This window comes from Lithobates pipiens, unplaced genomic scaffold, assembly GCF_037356315.1.
Source record: "Lithobates pipiens isolate NorthernLeopardFrog02 unplaced genomic scaffold, aLitPip1_a1.2 Scaffold_19, whole genome shotgun sequence".
In the NCBI taxonomy this organism is placed as follows: domain Eukaryota; kingdom Metazoa; phylum Chordata; class Amphibia; order Anura; family Ranidae; genus Lithobates; species Lithobates pipiens.
Window position 1 is genome coordinate 359,868,250 of NW_027507764.1, and position 20,911 is coordinate 359,889,160.

Sequence of the window (20,911 nt, forward strand, 5' to 3'; positions counted from 1 at the left end):
AGGAGAGGGAAGGTCAGGGACCAGGGTAGGCAAAGAAGAGGGTGCAGGAGATGATCACCAGCAGCGTGACATACCGGAATGACACATGCACCGTGATAGAGGCATCTGACAGCAGCACCGTAATACAGAGCACTGACAGCAGCACCGTGACATACAGCGCTGACAGCAGCACCGTGACATACAGCGCTGACAGCAGCACCGTGACATACAGCGCTGACAGCAGCACCGTGACATACAGCGCTGACAGCAGCACCGTGACATACAGCGCTGACAGCAGCACCGTGACATACAGCGCTGACAGCAGCACCGTGACATACAGCGCTGACAGCAGCACCGTGACATACAGCACTGACAGCAGCACCGTAAGCAGCCCCAGGAGGAAGTCAGCACAGCACAGGGATGGTGTGATCCCCTCATAATAAGAACCCCCAGGAGGAAGTCAGCACAGCACAGGGATAGTGTGATCCCTTCATAATAAGAACCCCCAGGAGGAAGTCAGCACAGCACAGGGATATCATAAGCAGCCCCAGTAGAAATATGACACCGCTCAACCTCTTCAAAGAGGAGGGTAGGGGCATATAGTACGGTGTGCTTTTTTGGGTCAAGGAAGTGAGCAGACTGTACGTCAGTCCCTATACCGCTGAAGGACTGCTGCAGTATAGGGCAGCGGTCAGCAGTGGTGCACGTCAACCCTATCTATTGTGGACCTATAGCGGTCCTTACAGAACAGCAGACTGTACCGCACTCAAGCCTATGTACCGTAGCACCCTATACCAAGTTACCAGTCCTTATAAGAACTTTTGTGGACCAAGCAGGTTGTGTATTAGTGTTTAGCAAACTGTACGTCAGTCCCTATACCGCTGAAGGACTGCTGCAGTATAGGGCAGCGGTCAGCAGTGGTGCACGTCAACCCTATCTATTGTGGACCGATAGCGGTCCTTACAGAACAGCAGACTGTACCGCACTCAAGCCTATGTACCGTAGCACCCTATACCAAGTTACCAGTCCTTATAAGAACTTTTGTGGACCAAGCAGGTTGTGTATTAGTGTTTAGCAGACTGTACGTCAGTCCCTATACCGCTGAAGGACTGCTGCAGTATAGGGCAGCGGTCAGCAGTGGTGCACGTCAACCCTATCTATTGTGGACTGATAGCGGTCCTTACAGAACAGCAGACTGTACCGCACTCAAGCCTATGTACCGTAGCACCCTATACCAAGTTACCAGTCCTTATAAGAACTTTTGTGGAACAAGCAGGTTGTGTGTTAGTGATTAGCAGACTGTACGTCAGTCCCTATACCGCTGAAGGACTGCTGCAGTATAGGGCAGCGGTCAGCAGTGGTGCACGTCAACCCTATCTATTGTGGACCGATAGCGGTCCTTACAGAACAGCAGACTGTACCGCACTCAAGCCTATGTACCGTAGCACCCTATACCAAGTTACCAGTCCTTATAAGAACTTTTGTGGAACAAGTGAGTTGTGAATGTTTAGCAGACTGCAGCAGAAGGGCAGCAGTCAAGTATAATATCCTTTCTATATTTGGAAGAAAGAATATTATACATGTACAAGCCTATTACTGTACCACTGATACCAGTCCTGAAAAGAACCTTTGTGGAACTAATAATAACAGCAAGTCTTTAAAATTACCCTCACTGCCTGACAACACTGCTTCCTTCCTGTCCCTATACAAATTGGCAAAAAAAGAGAACGATTAGTGGTTACTGGAACAGCTCTTTTGTGGACCTTGATAGTAACAGCTAATGATGATGATGATGATGATGATGATGAAAGACTAATCTGGCTGTCCCTGTAGCATACACCGTCCTTTCCCTTTCTCTAAACTAACAAAAGACACTCAGGCTGCTGCAAGAATCAGCAGCACAGCAAACCTATCAACACCTAACACCTATACCAGTCCTGAAAAGAACTTTTGTGTACCAAATAGCTAGTGGTTTATCTCTCCCTACTCCACACAGGAACCTGTCCCTATCGTAACAGAAGAAAGAATGTAAAATGGCCACCGGATCGGGTGTATTTATAGGTTAGGGGGAATGTCCAAGTGTCCATGTGCTGTCATGTCTCAATTGGCTGTCCTGTATCACATGATAAACGTGTCACCAAAGGTTAAAGTTCTTGTATACATTAAACACGTAAGTCCGCCGCGGCGAACGACGGAAAAAGGCGTTCGAACGTGCGGACCGCGAATGTCGGAAATTCGCCGCGAAACGACCGCCGGGCGAAACGTTCGTCCATCACTACTAACATTGCCTCAGAAATAGATTTTCTTAAAGAGGAAAATGACATATTACAATCCAAATTGGAGGATTTCGAAAATCGTGCAAGACGCTCCAATATACGTATTAGCCCTTGTACACACGGTCTGAGAATCCGTCGGAATGTGTCCTATCGGACCGTGTCGTTGGATAATCCGACTGTGTGTGGTATGCATGGGACTGATTCCATCGGACCCAATTTTCCAACATGTTGGAAATACTTCCCGACCAACTGGTTTGATCGGACATACTCCGATCATGTGTAGAGAATTTTGATCGGACCAAGTGCCACGCATGCTCAGATTAAATTCCTACTTCAAAGCTATTGGCTACTGGCCTGAACGTAGTCCCATCGTAACGAAATTACGTCATCACGTTCTGAATGATCAGATTTTTCGACAACCTAGTCTGACCGTGTGTATGCAACAGTTTCGGACAAGATCCGACGGACAAAATCCGACGGATTTGGTTGTCAATCTCCGACCGTGTGTACAGGGGCTTAGAGGAATACCTGAATCTGTGACTGATTTAAACGGTGCTATTACTGCACTTTCTCAAGAATTACAACCAGCTATCCCACTAGAGCATCTTGAAATGGACCGGGTTCATAGAGCCCTAGCACCAAAGAAAACAGATGGTCCTCCCCGTGACATTATCGCAAAATTGCATTTATACCGCACTAAGGAACTACTGCTAAATACAGCTAGAAATAAAGATCCCCTAATTTTCCAGAAACTAGGGATGATAAACACATCAAGAGATGCTGCGGACACTCGCCAAAAATCATCCTCATATGCTGATAATCCCTCCTCTGCTTCCAGAAGAGAAGAAGACTACAATCCACAGAAAAGAAGTTGCATACAATCTCCACCTCCGGATCCAGATCTGGCTGACACTATGGACTGATAAACACCTGTACTGAGGCTACTATCTTGCCTTTTCAACAGAATGGCTACTGCCGAGTTTTTTCTCTGACTTCCAATCAATATTTTTATCATAATCTTATTTAAGTAATGTTCCTAATAATTTAGGCACCTTATTCTGTTTTTTTTCTCTCTCTCTTCTCTTCTTTGTCTCTGAGGTTGCCTTAATCTTACATTTTTATTTTTAGCTTGAAAAATGAAATTATATGATTGTCTCTTGGTGTTCTGCAGGGAAGTTCCTTGCACCCTCTCTTGCTACCTCAGCTAGCTCGGTGTACACTGGGCAGTTGACAGTGGCTCATGTACCCTTGGAGGGAGAGTTTTTCTCCTCCCAACGGACACATTAAGAACATAGATATGTTAAGATATATTTCAATATTGTATATTAATTGTATTTTCTTTTTCAGTCATTATCTCCTTTCCCCTCCCTCCCTCCACCCCTATACTCTGGAGACAAATAATTTCTTATATGACACACGTTCTAACATAAACACCAACATATATTTACTTTTCCCAACTCCATGGCCCCATTAAACATCATATCATTAAATACTCAGGGACTAAACGTTCCACACAAACGCACTAAAGCCTTCCGCACATTTTCATCCAAAAAAGCACATATAGTTTGCCTTCAAGAGACTAATTTTGCGTCACAATCCACTCGCAAATTTTTCAGTAAAGACTACCCCCAAGTATACACAGCTTCGGCCTCCTCTAAAAAAACGAGGCGTGCTTATAGCTTTCCATCGCAATACACCATTTTCACTAATGAAGGAAATCAAGGATCCAGAAGGTCGTTACTTGATTCTTAAAGGACACCTACTTGATACCGCTATCACCATTACATCATACTACGCTCCTAACAAAAATCGTATTTCTTTTCTTTCTCATTTATTTCAAACTATAGAACACCACAAAATAGGTACTACAATTCTATGTGGAGATTATAATCAGACCATATTTCCATTTTTGGATAAATCACCAATCCCACAGTCACATACAGCAGACAAACAACTCTTATCAAAACTAATTACAAAACATAACCTAGTAGATACTTGGAGAGAATTGAATCCAACCAAGAGACAATACACACATTACTCGTTCCCTCATCGCTCATTTTCTAGGATAGACCATATATTTATGTCCATAGGGCTAATTCCAGAAATAATATCTACAAAAATTATTCCCATCCCATGGTCCGACCACAGTGCACTCTACATTACTGTTGCCTCTATAATTCCCCCCAAAAAAGATCCAACATGGATATTAAGAGATTTCCTACTCAAAATCCAGCTCATAAAAATAATATTGAAATTGCGCTCAAAGATTATATAAAATATAACTCCACACCTGACATCTCTCCGACTACATTATGGGAAGCACACAAACCTGTTCTCCGTGGCATATGTCTACAGCAAGCAAACATATTCAACAGAGAGCGGAAAATCCTTTGTCAGACTTTAGAAACAAATTTCAATAAATGTCACACAGCATTCCAAAATAACCCTTCTTCTTTATCTAAAATAAATCTTGACAAAGCTAAATTGGAATTTGATCTATTCCTTACTGAAGCAGCAGATAAAACCATCAAGAGATCAAAACACAATTTCTATATCAATGCGAATAAACCTCACACACTATTAACCAGGGCATTGAAATTCTGCCAGAACCCAACAAAACCGATACATCTGAAAATCTCTAGGGGGGTATACACAAATAATCCTTTAAAAATATTACAAAAATTCAAAACACAATTAAAAAATTTATACTTTTCTAATAATGAGTTGGACCCTTCTAGAGCGAATGATTTTTTTCTCTCATATAGCTCTACCGACACTATCTAAAACACAAATGGAAATGATGGAGGAACCAGTGTCAATTATAGAGGTATCTGAAGTTATCAAAAATCTGAAACTAAATAAAAGGCCAGGTCCTGATGGTTTTTCTGCGCTGTATTACAAAACGTTTGTAGACACCCTATCTCCAGTTTTGACAAACACTTTTAATTCCCTTTTGGAAGGTCATTCTTTTAGAAGAGAAACCCTGACTGCAATTATCTGTATGCTCCCTAAACCTCACACAGACGATTCAATATGGTCTAATTATCGCCCTATTTCGTTACAAAATGTGGACATAAATATTTTAGCCAAAATTCTAGCTAACAGATTAAATACTATTATAGGCAATCTTATACATCGTGATCAAGTGGGCTTCATTCCATTACGTCAAGCAGGAGATAATATTAGACGTGCAACACTCCTGTCACATGCCGCTAAAAAAAGACTTATTTCCACTTGTTTTCTTTCTTTAGATATTATGAAAGCTTTTGACACAGTATCATGGTCATATATGAACTATACCCTTTCCAAATGGGGATTCGGCCCTAATTTTTTACAATGGATCTCCAATTTGTATCAAGATCCCAAAGCTTATATCAGATATGCAGGGTACAAATTGGACGAGTTTAATATACTGAGGGGGACTCGTCAAGGATGTCCACTTTCGCCATTATTATTTGCTTTACTCATTGAACCTTTAGCACAAAGAATTAGGATGGAACCCTCTATAACAGGTATTGAAATGGGTGGCTTTCATCATAAGCTCTGTTTATTCGCAGACGATATTCTCCTTTTTCTATCTTCTCCACATGTTTCGGCCACAAATCTTATGGTTGTACTACAAGAATTCTCATTTATTTCGGGCCTTAAGGTCAATATTCAAAAATCTTCAGCATTAAACATTTTACTTGTTGAGAAAGATGAACAATCATTACAAAATTCACTACCCTTTAAGTGGGTAGATCATAGCCTCCCATATCTGGGTGTGCAGTTTACTCCTAACCCCTCCGATTTATTTGCAGCTAACTACCCAGCTCTATTAAAAAATATTACAAGGTCGTTATCTAATTGGTCATCAATGTCGATATCATGGTTTGGGAAAATCAATATCATAAAAATGTCTGTTATTCCGAAATTTTTATATTTATTCAGAACTCTCCCGATTCATATTCCTGCATATTTTCTTAGGCTGATTCAACAAAAAGTAACAAAATTTACTTGGGGGAAAATAAAACCCAGACTTCACAAAAAAACACTTGTTCTCCACAAAGCTTTGGGTGGTTTGGGATTTCCAGACTTTAACATATATTATAAGGCAGCTCAATTATCTCAATTAACAAAATATCACTCTTCTACAGAGATTCCTTTATGGGACCTCATTGAAGCTGTAGACTGTGATCCTCTTCCTATAAACAATATATTATGGTTACAACCTGCGGATCGTAAGTCTATAAATAACCCCATTTCTAAGCACTCTCTATCTATATGGGATAGGTATAGAAATTCACATGGTCTGCAATCTCCACAAAATCCGCTATTATCTTTTCACAAGAATCCGACTTTTTACCCAACCTGGAAATATCCCAAAACCTTTAAAGCTTGGTCTAAGGCTGGTATCACTTGTCTATATAATTTAACTTCAACTACATCAATAAAATCTTTTACAGATCTATGTAAATTATATAAGCTTCCACAATCAGAAATATTCAGATATCTCCAAATCAAAATTTTTTATACTACTCTTCTCAATTAAATGTAAACTTACATAATATTTCTCAATTTGAAAGATTTTGTCTCAAGGAACCACATGCTAAAGGTCGTATTACATCATTGTATACACAATTGATATCAAATTCTAATACTGTTATACCTAAATATGTGGCCAAGTGGGAAAAAGATTTGGATTGCACGATCGATTCTAGGTCTTGGTCCAACATATGGTCTTTCACAAAATCTTCCTCTATAAATATATTGGCGTCTGAATCATCATATAAAGTTCTCACACGCTGGTATTTGGTTCCTGCGAGAATCGCCAAATTCTCAACAGACAACACTGGCCTCTGCTTTCGTGGCTGTCCAGAAAAAAGTACCTATATACATACCTGGTGGCATTGCCCAATTGTACAATCATTTTGGAATAAGATCTTTCTGATAATTACAAAATTTTTTGTTCGTCCAATTTTTCCAGACCCAATTATAGCTCTCCTTAATTTAAAACCAGCCTTTCTGAATCAGAAACAATTCAAATTAGTTCTTACACTCCTGATAGCCACAAAGCAGACTATAGCCAATGCATGGAAAACAGACGTGGTGAATATTGCAGAAACCAAACGTAGAATGAATCAATCTTTCATCCATGCTAAAATGGATGCTATAGATAAAAACCAGATGACAAAGTTTGATATCATATGGAAACCCTGGATTAAATATTATACGTCAGATAATATTGATAACCGAGTTTTATTGTTATGGTCTAAAATATATAAGGCCATTTATTGTCATTCCCACGAGAATATCTTGAAATTCTTCTTTGCTTTATATCATCCGTACTTCAATGTGTCTTTTTATTTCTGGTATCAAATAATTTGTCTTATATTCTGTGCATGTAATTTATTTTAACATAAAATAAAAACTTTTGAACGAGAAAATGCAGCAAAACAGACGTTTTAAACGTGGGTTAAGATCTATCAAGTTAAATTGTTCAGGAGAGGTTGTAAAAACGTCCTGTGTACATGAAGCCTTATGGAAAACAATGAATCCTCTGATTTTCATGCATTTGCTGGTGTAGCACCCTCTAGTGTGTGCTACTAGAAGTGAGAGTAGGTAAAAGCATATTCTGGCCAGGAATAAATCCAAGTCACTGAATCTGGGTCAGTGTTACTAGAGGCCATGGCTGGATGACTCATGCTGGCAGCTCTCTGGTGCTTCCCCCTGGTATCTGGAACATTGGAGAATGTTCTGGAACTAGTGGGCAGAGATGAAGAGGAGCTGCCTTGAATATTTAGTGGCCTTTAGCCAATTCCTAGGTTGGAGCTAAAGAAGCATTTAAATAGACATGGGCCATGCCAGCAGGGAAGTTTGAGCGGAAGATGGAGAAGCAGTGCTGAGGTAGGCTGTCAGTGGCCCTTGAAAGACCCCTGCCGGGGAGGGGTTTTACCTCAGGCTGGGAGCTCAGGAAAGCTGGCCTGGAAGGATCCTACCAGAGGAGGAGAGGAAGGAGAAGCAGCAGGAAGGAGCAAGCAGAGGCAGTGAGCAAATCAGCATGGTGCAGGGACAAGACAAGGGGAAAGACTGTCAGCTGTAACAATTATTTTTTGAAGACAGTGGCGTGCCAAGTCTTCATCTAAACTTGCCCTGGGAGATCTCCCTGTGTGTGCTAGTCAGGCAAGGCTGGGGAAAAAAGTCAGACAGGAGGACTGGGGGGAAGAGCAGCCATACGTGGCTGGTGGCAGTCAGGTGGGCTAGCATTCTGCAGGCAAGTGGAGCTGGGATCAGTGGCCACATGAATGCAGAAGGAGAGATGTTATGCTGTTCACTTCATCTGTGCTATTTTGTTAAGGGAATGAGAGTTTTCTGCCTCTAATGGGCCTTTGCTGAACTAGCAATATACTGCTATTCTCATGAGGAGTGAGCAGCAGGTGCTGTACATAGGAAATCAAGTTTATGCAGGTGGAAGGAAGAAGAGGACTTTTTTGTAAATAGGAAGGAAGTTGTCCCTGGTTCAACAAAAACAAGCCAAGGGCTGTTTTCTGAGTTGGAGTGAACAAAGGAAATGCTATGTAACTGGCTGTGCAACAGTGGGGAACCCTAACATCAGCGACTCCTATGGGGTAGTGCTTCACTTGCTCTAGAAAATGCAATAAAACACAGCCCTAGGATTCAGGTGGCTGAATTATTGTATGCTACTTACTTTTCATTGCAACAGTTCACATATTTGAGCATATTTGACTTCTTGATGTTTTAACTCTCAACATGGTGTACTAATTTTTCCCCATTTGTCTTTTAGCATACACTGTTTACTGCCATTCACAAGCATTATTCTTTAGAAGACTGGAAGAAATTTGCCTCCACTTACCCAGAATGTCTTGAGGTACAATTACACTCATGATCAATGTATACTGTATATGTTTAAAGAAAATATTGTGTGAAAATCATCCAGGGGGTGACAGCGTGATCCCTTTGCCCTGATTATCAGTGTAGATGTCCCTTTAACACAAGCCAGCTGTCTTGTCCCCTCCTCACGCTGTTAGTGTGAAAAAAGTAATTCCCATAATTGGTTTGTGTTTACATCATGATCAGCTGTCATTAGACACAGATGATCAAGTGGTAAAGGGCCGCCGTGATCTGAAGGACTCAGCGATCACAGCGGCACATGTGCTGTGCGATCACGAAAGGACGCCATATGATGCCCTCCCAGCAAAATAAGCCTGCACTGCTAATATTGCGTGTATAGGAAGTGGTTAAAGAATAAGTTCACCTTTAAAAAATAAAAATAAATGCATCGGTCTTTGCAGGTAAAAATGTGCATTTATTTAGTTTTTTACAATTAAGGCTTCAGAGCATTGCAACAACAAACAGAGGATCGTTGGTGCAATGTCAGGCTCCTGCAGACGCTGCTGACAGCAATCTGTGTAGGAAAGTTGTACGAACACAGAAAAAATCAGTTGACGCGTTTCAGTCTATAAGGCCTTAGTCATGACTAAGAAAAAATTTACTTGACTAAGTCATGACTAAGGCCTTATAGGCTGAAACGCATCAACTGATTTAATCTGCATTTGTACATTGTGGCTTTCCAATAAAATTAAGATTTCTTAAGAGCAACAACCAGTGTGTATCATCTTTCCTACATTATTCTACTGAGCCAACGACTGTAGATCGAGCACTCAGGAGCTCTGTCATCAATATGTTGTATGGATAGTAGCACTGATTTTTCTGTTTGCATTTTGCATTTGCAGAGATTTCCTCTCACTTTCTGTTTGGCTATGCGGCAGGCAGTGAAGGGAAATCTCTGCAATGGGAGGGGGATTGTAAAAAATAAATAGCACAAGCCAGCGGGGACTCTTTCCGTTCTGCCCCCCTGCAAAGTGCTGCCCTAGGCCTGGGCCTTCTCTGCCTAGGCCAGTATACCGTGTTGGGTACTGATCAGTGGAATATGGTACTTGTAGTTAATTTATTCCCATATCTGTGCATATGTATGGTGCGGATGTGTGAAGATGATTCGCCGCCCACTATCACAGTGGGGGGTGAGGGGGTGTAGGTAGGTGATCCACATTATTATTAATACGGTGTAACATGTAACAAAAGTGAAAGTTATAAGATCTGTGTAGCTGATGGTTATTCTGAAGACTGGGTATAAAATAAATAGTGAGTAAGAAGCTCTTACACCTCAGTTTTGTTGGTGTTTCCAGTGTCTGGTAGGAAGTCATTAGTATCAGATGAATGCTACTTCACAGTTTATTTTTGTATTATTTTGATGGAATTTCTGAATGCTGCTAAAAAAGCGATTTATTTACGTTTTTTTAACAGACAGACAGTTTCCTGCTTTAGTCATAATTGTGCTTGTCATTATTTCTTCTCTACGACAGACCCTGCTGTGTCTTTTTTAGGATGTATTCCAATGTATATAGCATGAGTAAGCTCTGTTGCGTGGTATTTGTTAAATCTGTATATGAATCTGATATGGGCAAACATATGAAACTGGTATTTTGCTATTTTCCTGATATGAGCTTCATATGAAACTGGTATTTTGACCCAGGCTTTTAATACGCCAGCATGACTGATGTATTGTACAACATTTCATACACGCACCACTCAACAGCACTTCTCCCATATAAACCTATAGCATTAAAAGTGGTGTTCCCTGTTCTCTTAAAGGAATTGTACGCTTTGAAATGCTGGTTGTTTTAACTAGATATTATTGTCGTTATATTTCCTGGGTTGTTTGTGTACTTTACCTTCTAATGATGGGCTTAAAGTGGTGTTGCCATTTAAAAAAAAAATTTAAAGTCAGCAGCTACAAATACTGCAGCTGCTGACTTTTAATAAGTCTCAGTGTCCAGTGATGCGGGGGATCGAAGCTCCGCTCTTCTCCCCCTCTGTTCGGCGGCGCTGGCATTGTAACTGTCGGCGCCCGGCTGTGGCTTCACCCATTGTGCATGCGTGAGCGGCGTGCCAAGCCGTGATTGGCAGCGCAATCATCTGGGATCTGTCACGTGTCCCAGATGATGAAGAGGGAGGGGGTAGAGCTGAGCCCTTCCTGCGCCGAGGGGAAGTGATATCACGAGCCCAGGCACTGAAGGAGGCAGACAGCCATTTAGAGGTGAGGTTTTTTTTTTTTTTTTTTTAGGAACATTCATGATTTTTTTTTTTTTTGGGTGCAACTCCACTTTAAGTGCTGTGGTTTCAGTTTGTCATGTCATGGCCAAATAATTCCTCTATATCCATGTATTACTGGAGGTAGCCTGTCAGCCTATTCACCAGAGGGACAGACAACTTGTTTAGGTTGCACAACGTCCAATCCATGCCTTGCCATTTCTTTGTGTTACATCACCATTGTCATAGCTACCTGATTTCGAAGGACTGTCCCTGATTTGTTGCAATGTCCCTCTTTCCCCCTCATTTGTCCCTCATTTTGGTCTGAAAAAGCAGGAACATGGACCTCTGCCTTCCCACAGTGCAAGCACCTCCCCTACAGTTAGTAAGCACTCCCTAGGAACACATTTTGATCGCCCCTGATGTTAACCCCTTCCCTGCCAGTGTCGTTAGTACAGTGACAGGACACATGGCTCTCAACTGTGCCTGATTTCGAAGGAATGTCCCTGATTTGGAGCAATGTCCTTCTGTCCCTCTTTCCCCCTCATTTGTCCCTCATTTTGGTCTGATCTATATAGTTGTATAGAAAATGCACTTTTTATCTTTCAAAAAGTGTTTCCCAGTTCTAAATCTTTCATTGGATTTCTAAATTGCTGCATTTGTACATTTTAAAAGCCAATATAAAGGAATAGTAGTTGTAAAAAAAAAGTCCTTGTGGATTTTTTTGGTTAATTCTCCTTAAATGGGGTGTGGCAGGGGGCGTGCCCTGTGCCTACATACGTTTGTTAGTAGGTTTCCCTCATTCCCATCTCAAAACGTTGGGAGGTATGCCAGTGTGGGAGTGCTAATGTGATGAAAACACCTCTCTCTCAGCATGACAAGCTTTTTTTTTTGTTAATTGCTGTTTGTGTAAGATCTAATTATTGTATAGTTCTCACCTGCAGCGCCCTAAACTAAGAGACCCACAGATTGTAGGCTGTGTAGGTTCTTCACAGGAAATGTCAGTTCTTAGCCCTTGTACACACGGTCGGACATTCCGACAACAAAATCCGTTGGATTTTGTCCGAAACTGGTGTTGCATACACACGGTCAGACAAAGTTGTCGGAAAATCCTATCGTACGTAACGTGATGACGTTATTTCGTTACGATGGGACTACGTTCAGGCTAGTAGCCAATAGCTTTGGTCTAGGAATCTGATCTGAGCATGCGTGGCACTTTGTCTGATCGGAATTCTCTACATACAATGGGACAAAGTCCGATCGGATCATGTTGTTGGAAAGTTTTATAGCCCAGCTCTAAAACTTTGCCCGTCGGATATTCCGAAGGAAACAGTCCGATGGAGCCCACACACAGTCGGATTATCCGACAACACGGTCCGATCGGACATTTTCTGTCGGAATGTCCAACCGTGTGTACAAGGGCTTAGACTACAGATAGAGGTCATGCATTAACTTTTACAGTGCCATGCCACATTCCTCATATTTGAACACAAACAGAAACATCTGACCCAGGAATGTGAAGATTTACTCTACTATAGGTTGTGTGTACAAGGCAACAAATGACATCATGAAACTACATGATCAATGCACATCTTATGCAGGTGAAAAAGTAGGAAGGTTAGGAAGATTTATATTGCCTTTAAATATTTATACAGACAGCTGAATAAGTACTTTTAGTAGTGGTGATACTACAAATATCCCATACCATTCACATCCATTTGACCTCCGGAAGATTGTCCCCCCGCCCCTTCATGACCAGGCCATTTTTTTGTAATATGGCACTGTGTTACTTTAACTGACAACTGCGTGGTTGCGCGATACTGTACCCAAATATTTATGTCCTTTTTTCCCCACAAATAGAGCTTTCTTTTGGTGGTATTTGATCACCTCTGCATTTTTTATGTTTTGCGCTATAAACAAAAGAAGACTGGCAATTTAAAAAAAAAAAAAAATATGTTTTACTTTACTGCCATAAAACCTATCTGATAAAAAATCTGAAAAAAATCTAATTTCTTCATAAATTTAGGTCAATATGTATTTTGCTACATATTTTTGGTAAAATATCCCAATAAACGTATATTGATTGGTTTGCGCAAAAGATATAGCGTCTACAAACTATGGGATATATATATAATTTTTTACTAATAATGGCGGTGATCAGCGACTTATAGCGGGACTGCGATATTGCGGCGGACATTCTGACACTAACTGATACTTTTGACACTTTTTGGGAAGTGACACTAAGAGTGATCAGTGCTAAAAAATATGCACTGTCACTGTACTAATGACACTGGCTGGGAAGGGGGTTAAACATCTAGGGTGATCAAAGGGTTAAATGTGTGCCTAGCCAGTGTTTATGTGTACACAGTGAGGTGCTTTTACTAGGGGAAGAAATGTATTAAATCCCCTCGTTTATGGGCAACGTAAATCCATTACTTGTCTGCTGACAGGACATAGCTCTGCCTTGTTTACATAAGAAGAACCCTGTTCTTTGTGTGTTCCGGATGATTGGTGGCAATCTATTGGCCAGCACCCACTTTTCGACATCTGCTGTGTAAAATCACAGCAGAGCCGGGTCGCTGGTAGTGTGAGCACGCACACACGTGTGCTAGGTATGTGATCTGGTGCAGCAGGGCCACCTTGCAGCTGTATATCTAAAGCCGCGTACACACGGGCGGACTGTCTGGCCAACTAAGTCCGTCAGACAATCCGACGGACAGTCCGTCCTACTTTCGAATGAACGGACTTGACCACACACGATGAACAAACAGTCCATTGAAAGCTTGCGCGATGACGTGTACAGCACGTACGACGGGACTAGAAATAGGACGTCCAATACACAGCAATGCAACCTTCCGCCGTGTAAATCCTTTCTGAGCATGCGCCATACTTAGTCCGTCCAACTAGCCTACTCACGAGCGGACTGTCCGCTGAAACCAAAGTTGGACGGACAATATTACGGAAATTCCGAAATACTTAGTCCGCCAGACTGCACGCTGAAAAAGTCCGCTGAAGCCCACACACGAGCGGACAGTCCGCTGAAATGTGTTTCGGCGGACTAAGTTGGACAGACAGTCCGCCCGTGTGTACGCGGCTTTAGTTATACTGTCGACAAGTGGATATAGAACAATGTTATACCTCCATGTGCTGACTTAAAGTTATGATGCATAGGATGGTATACCACATAGGGGCACCCAAACAACCAAAGCAACAATCTAAAAAGAAAGAAGATTATGAAATAAACATGATAAAATATTGGAACATTTTAGGCCATTGCCCTTTATTTGAGTTAAAAACAGAATAAGTAACCAAATAAAATCTTTACAAAACCTAAATACCTAATAAGCTTATTAGACTTTTAAAATAAATAAACAAACACCAAAAGCTCTGTTTCCAAGACTCAGGCTAAACGTAACCAGGGCATTAAAATATTTAACCAACAAATGTGGGTGACAATACCCCCCCCCCCCCCAACAAAGAATATTCCTGACTATGGGGGGCAGGTTGAGACACATTACCTTAATTTAAAATGTATCTCTGCTAAAAGGAGCCTCAAAAGAGAAAGTAGTTCATGGTGAATTGGATCCATTATTGGTTGCTAAATTGTCCCTTAGAAAGTCCAGGGCCAATGCAAACTGAGGAGACTATGTGTTCTACCCGGTGACAGCTGTTAGGTGACTTCCTGCTTAGAGAAAGCTAACAAGAGTGACCTGGAACAGACAAAAAAGAAAGCCTAGAGCTGGAAACTCGCTAGCAACAGACTTAAAATGATGTGGTGGCTGCATTTGTTTTCTCTTTGTCTCATTTTCACCTAGAGATCTGGCCAGTCACACACTCATTGTATTAGAGTGCCTTCGCTTTAAATTAAAGTATTAAAATGAAGTTTTTTATTTTTATTATTTGTATAGAATGTAGAGGGGTTAGAATGTTTGACAGTTTTTACTGCTGTCTGTGCTCCTGTTAGGGAGATTCACCGCCCCATTTGTCCTGTTTACCATTACATTGAAAGTGAAAGTAAAGAAAATCAAAAAACTTTGTTGCCCCCAGAAAAGTAAGAGGGGAAAATCTTCCAATGGGAACACTAGTTCTGGTGACCTGGGGGTCCCCAAATTATTCCCTTAATTGTAGGGATTTCCTCTCACTTCTTGTTTGGCTATGGGACAGGAAGTGAAGGGAAATCTCTACAATGGTGAAAAAATCCCGCTGCGGTTATAACCTTCCCTTGCTCTATCCAAAATGATAAAAAGTATAGTTCTACTTTAAGTAGTACAGGGGGCACCTTTGGACAGCAGAATTGTCAGTCTGAGGGAAGGGGAGTAAAGAAGAAAATCCTGGACGGCCGCACACCCTAGAAGGCATCATTATTGATACAAAAACCTAAAATCCAAATGCAGTCACTTCATGTACAGGAAAAACAGGAAAAAACAAGTTTCACGCCCTAATATGGCGCTTATTCATAGCTAGTTGAATAAGCACCACAATAGGGCGTGAAACGCATTAGCTATATCCTGTTTTTCCTTGTACAAGAAGTGACTGCATTTGGATTTTACTTTTTCGTATCAATAAAGATACCTTCTATGGTGTGCGGCCATCCAGGATTTTCTTCTTTCCTCAAGCTTGTGCAGAGCCAGCACCAGTTTTATTAGGGTGGGTGTTGTGTTTCTGATTTGGGAGATTGGAGCGGCAATCTTTTGCTTTATGAGGGAAGGGGAGTGTTAGATGTAGAGATTTAGATACACTAACAAATTGAAGCCAAACTCCAGCTTACACTGCAGTTACACAAGCAGAAAGAACAAAGCTTTTTTCATTTTGGGATAAGGGTTTTACATTAGGAGATAAAAGCTGATCATCGTAAGCTCCTCTGTTAGTGGTAAATGGTTGGTCTCAACCCTCTAAGTACTACATTTGTAGGAGAGCTTGTTCTGTTGAAAAACAACAGATCAGCAGATGAAAATAAAGGAAAGAAAGCCTGCAGCCATCATATCTAAGAATTGGTCACCTGCAATATAATACATGTTTGCTTTTGGGGATAATATTGCTTTAAAACCTAATTTAAGCTTAAAGCAAAAGGGTGCCAGGGGTTTGTAATTCTATGGGGCCACTTTCTAATTTTTGTGATCTTTGTGGAACTAGCTTTATTTGTTGGGTGTAGTCTACTATTTTCTCCATTTTCTTTCTCCTTTTGTCTTAATGTCTTAATGTGATTCTCTTGCAGCACATAGCAGCCAGCTCTGGCAGTAGCCAAGCAGACCTGGACAAGCTAAGCAGCATCCTAGAAGCCATTCCTCTTGTCAGATACATTTGCCTGGATGTAGCAAATGGTTATTCAGAACACTTTGTAGAATTTGTGAAGACTGTCCATGCTAAGTTTCCAAACCACACGATTATGGTAAGTTATTTAATCCCACTAACGCCTGTATTTCTTGGACCTTCTCTACACAGAAGCCCACGTTCGTATATGAAGGCCTGGATTCTTGTGTATTCGTTGAAGTTGGCTGAAACATTTTGATAATCAGCTATGTTATGTGTTACTAATATTGTGGTAGTAAGTTTGGTTGATGTACTAAAGAAAATAGAGGCTGTTTACTTATCAGGATATAGATTAGAGTGTTGTAATGTGGTGGATTTGGAACAGAGGTGCTAAGTAATAGGTCCTATTCTATTTAATCTCTTCCTAAGTGAGATACCTGAAGGTTTGCAGGGTAACTTATGTGTTTTTTGCTAATGACACACAGACATGCAAAGTATCCTTTTCATATAAATAAATCAATCAATCCATATGTCTAGGTGAAGGGAAGCGCTGACAATTCAATTAATTAACCACTTACAGTCCGTACCATTTTGCTGGTCAAAGACCAGACCACTTTTTGCGATTCGGCACTGCGTCGCTTTAACTAACAATTGCGCGGTCGTGCGACGTGGCTCCCAAACAAAATTGACGTCCTTTTTTTCCCACAAATAGAGCTTTCTTTTGGTGGTATTTGATCACCCCTGTGGTTTTTATTTTTTGTGCTATAAACAAAAATAGAGCGCCAATTTTGAAAAAAACGCATTATTTTTTACTTTTTGTTATAATAAATATCCCCCAAAAATATATAAAAAAACATTTTTTTTCCCTCAGTTTAGGCCAATACGTATTCTTCTACATATTTTTGGTAAAAAAAAATCGCAATAAGTGATTATTGATTGGTTTGCGCAAAAGTTATAGCATTTACAAAATAGGGATAGTTTTATAGCATTTTTATTAATAATTTTTTATTATTATTTTTTTTTACTAGTAATGGCGGCGATCAGCGATTTTTATTGTGACTGCGACATTGTGGGGGACCCATTGGACATTTTTGACACATTTTTGGGACCATTGTCATTTTTACAGTAATCACTGCTATATAAATGCAGTGATTCCTATGTAAATGACACTGGCAGTGAAGGGGTTAACCAGTTGGTGGCAGTGTAGGGGTTAAGTGTTCCTAGGGGTGTGTTACTAACTGTGGGGGGGTTGGGCTTTCATTTAGTGAACACTGATCTCTGCTCCAATCACATGGGCAATCTCAGCGTCACTAGTTGCTAGGCAGAATGGAGAAATGCTGTTTACACAGCATTTCCTCCATTCAGCCGTCCCGTGAGACGATCGCGGGTATGCCCGCGGCGATCGAGTCCGCGGGTCCCGCGACCGGACTCACAGGGGTCCCGACCAGCGCGGCGTGCTCCTGATGGCAGGGCGGCATTGAAGATTGGACGTACCTGTACGCCAATATGCCTGCCCGTGCCATTCTGTCGACGTACATCGGCGTGCGCTGGTCGGGAACCGGTTAAAGAGGAAGTAAACTCTGATGGGTTTTACTTCCTCTTTATTCCCCCACAAAGTAAAAGCCTAATGCATACTAGCCCATTATGTTCCACTTACCTGCAAACCTAGCTCGTGATGTCCCCGCTAGTGGCTGCATCCATATTCACCCCTCTACCTTCTGTGGTCGTTGATCCTGGCTCTGTGCATGGCCAGAGTCACGTGACGCCACTCCTGAGCATGGGTGTGGGGGCCGACGGTCACGGCATGGGCCCTATAGAAATGGCACAATCGTTCCCTTTCTTTAGTGCGCATGCTCCAATGACGTTGGCGCAAGCGTATATAGTAAATATCTCCTAAACCGTTTAGGAGATATTTCCAGTACCTACAGGTAAGCCTTATTATAGGCCTACATGTAGGTAAAAGTGGCGTGTTATGCCCTGTACACACGATCCAACAACAAAATCCATGGATTTTTTTCCAACGGATGTTGGCTCAAACTTGTCTTGCATACACACGGTCACACAAAGTTGGTCGAAAATTGCGAATGTCAAGAACGCAGTGACGTACGATGAGCCAAGAAAAATGAAGTTCAATAGCCAGTGCGGCTCTTCTGCTTGATTCCGAGCATGTGTGGAACTTTGTGCATTGGAATTGTGTACACACAATCGGAATTTCCGACAACGGATTTTGTTGTCGGAAAATTTGAGAACCAGATGTCAAATTTTGTGCGACAGAAATTCCGTTGGAAACTGTCGGATGGAGCCTACACACGGTCGGATATTCCAACAAAAAACTCCCATCGAACATTTTCCATCGGAAAATCCGTCCGTGTGTATGGGGCATAAGACTTTACAACCACTTTAAGTCTGCTGCATCTGAAAAACCCTGAATATCAGCAATGAAAAGTGATTGATAGTGTAAAGGTGCGCTGATGTAAAGGGTGGGAAAACCTACAGTTATATAAAATATATTGCACAATAATGTTGCCCAATATGAACGCAATAGGTACATTGGAAATGTGTGTGGTCTGGATTGACCTGTAACACACATGGATAGGCAAAATATCTTATAACTATTTTCGTAATCAAAAAATAAACAATACAATTCCAACACAATGGGGGTTATTTACGAAAGGCAAATCCACTTTGCATAGCTCCCAACTGTCCCTGAATTCGAGAGACTGTCCCTGATTTGGAGCAATGTCCCTCTTTCCCCCTCATTTGTCCCTCATTTTGTTCTGATCTATATAGTTGTATATAAAATGCAGTTTTTTATTTTTCAAAAAGTGTTTCCCAGTGCTAAACCTTTCATCCAATTTCTAAATTGCTGCATTTGTACATTTTAAAAACCAATAGGAAGGCATAGTAGTGGTAAAAAAAGCCCTTTTTTGGGTTAATTCTCCTTTAAGAGGGTGTGGCAGGGGGCGTGTCCCATGCCTATATACGTTTGATAGTAGGTGTCCCTCATTCCCATCTCAAAATGTTGGGAGGTATGACTTTGCACTACAAGTACACTTGGAAGTAAAGTCGCTGTGGATCCGAGGGGGGGTATGCAAGAAAAATATAAAAAACAGCATTTTTGCTTGCACATGATTGGATGATAAAATCAGCAGAGCTTCCCCTCATTTCAGATCTTCCCCTCAGATCTACAGCGACTGCACTTCCAAGTGCACTTGTAGTGCAAAGTGGATTTGCCTTTCGTAAATAACCCCCATTGTGTCTAAAAATTGACAAGAGAGTAAATATTTATCAGCAGTCTCTCTCAGGCTACAAAAGTCTATATGAAAGCAAATCAAGTTCAGCGGAGTGAATGAGCTGAATTGAAAACACATCCAATTATCGTGTGAATCCCAAATCAAACAGATGCAGATCCCAAGGTGTGTGGACCCTTTTAATATGAAGACACCACCGTGCTGAAAAGTTATACAATTGGCTGCTTACCAGACCCACATAGGTCATAAGCTTATGTGCTGATCCACAGCTTAGGGATGCATTCCTCTGTCTACCAAATCTCAGAGAGTCACAATGGACAACAGCTCCCAGCAGACCCGGATGGATGAGTAAGCATGGATACTCATCTGTGGCTGATAAATGGATTTCTCTATACCTTCCTTGAAGGGCTCAAGTGGATCCCCAGGTAACAGCTCATGATGGATAATAAAAAAAGGAAGATGACTGATGCATTATATTTTGATATAAAATCAATTTATTTTAACAACTTGCCGACCAGCTGCCACAAAAAAATTGCCCCCTTGCCAAAGACCTTTGGGCCATGTAATGTAAACCAGAGTTCAGGGTAGGTTTCCAATCCTCTTGGCTGAAGGTTGTCCACGCACACCCCCTTGCTTAGGAACTGGCTTATCAGCTGCAGCCAGGGGGTGATACAGGCTCTTATAACACCAGTACCAATGGGTGCTATGTTTTTATTGTGGTCTCAATAAAAATAATTGGAAGCATTTCTTATTTTGGGAGACTTTTTAGAATTTCTTATAAAATATATTTGATGGTCTGTTTCCAATCTGTAGCTAAGTGTTTAGTGTCCCATTCATGTATAGAAAGCCTGTATCTTCTAAAGGTTACTAGGTACCAGGCCCACTGTAAAGAGGTGCTCCATTGCTAGACCCGCTATTTGTAATTTCTTTGAAGATATTTTGCAAGGTTTGAGAATAACTTTCAATTACAACACCTAAACAATTAACCATGTTGTATATATTATCATGATGCTGTTTAATGGAACTAGGGCAAAAGCTGATGTGTACCTATTAACAAGTATTATA

General features: G+C 41.2%; 1 protein-coding gene across 1 annotated transcript in view; it reads left to right on the forward strand.

Moving 5' to 3' along the window:
• The window catches only part of GMPR (guanosine monophosphate reductase), a 125,004-nt gene that overhangs the window by 24,101 nt on the left and 79,992 nt on the right, over nucleotides 1-20,911 (forward strand). Inside the window, exons 3-4 of the mRNA XM_077492230.1 lie at nucleotides 9,040-9,123; nucleotides 16,561-16,734. Coding sequence (XP_077348356.1) covers nucleotides 9,040-9,123; nucleotides 16,561-16,734 — 258 coding nt within the window. The remainder of the gene's footprint in view (nucleotides 1-9,039; nucleotides 9,124-16,560; nucleotides 16,735-20,911) is intronic.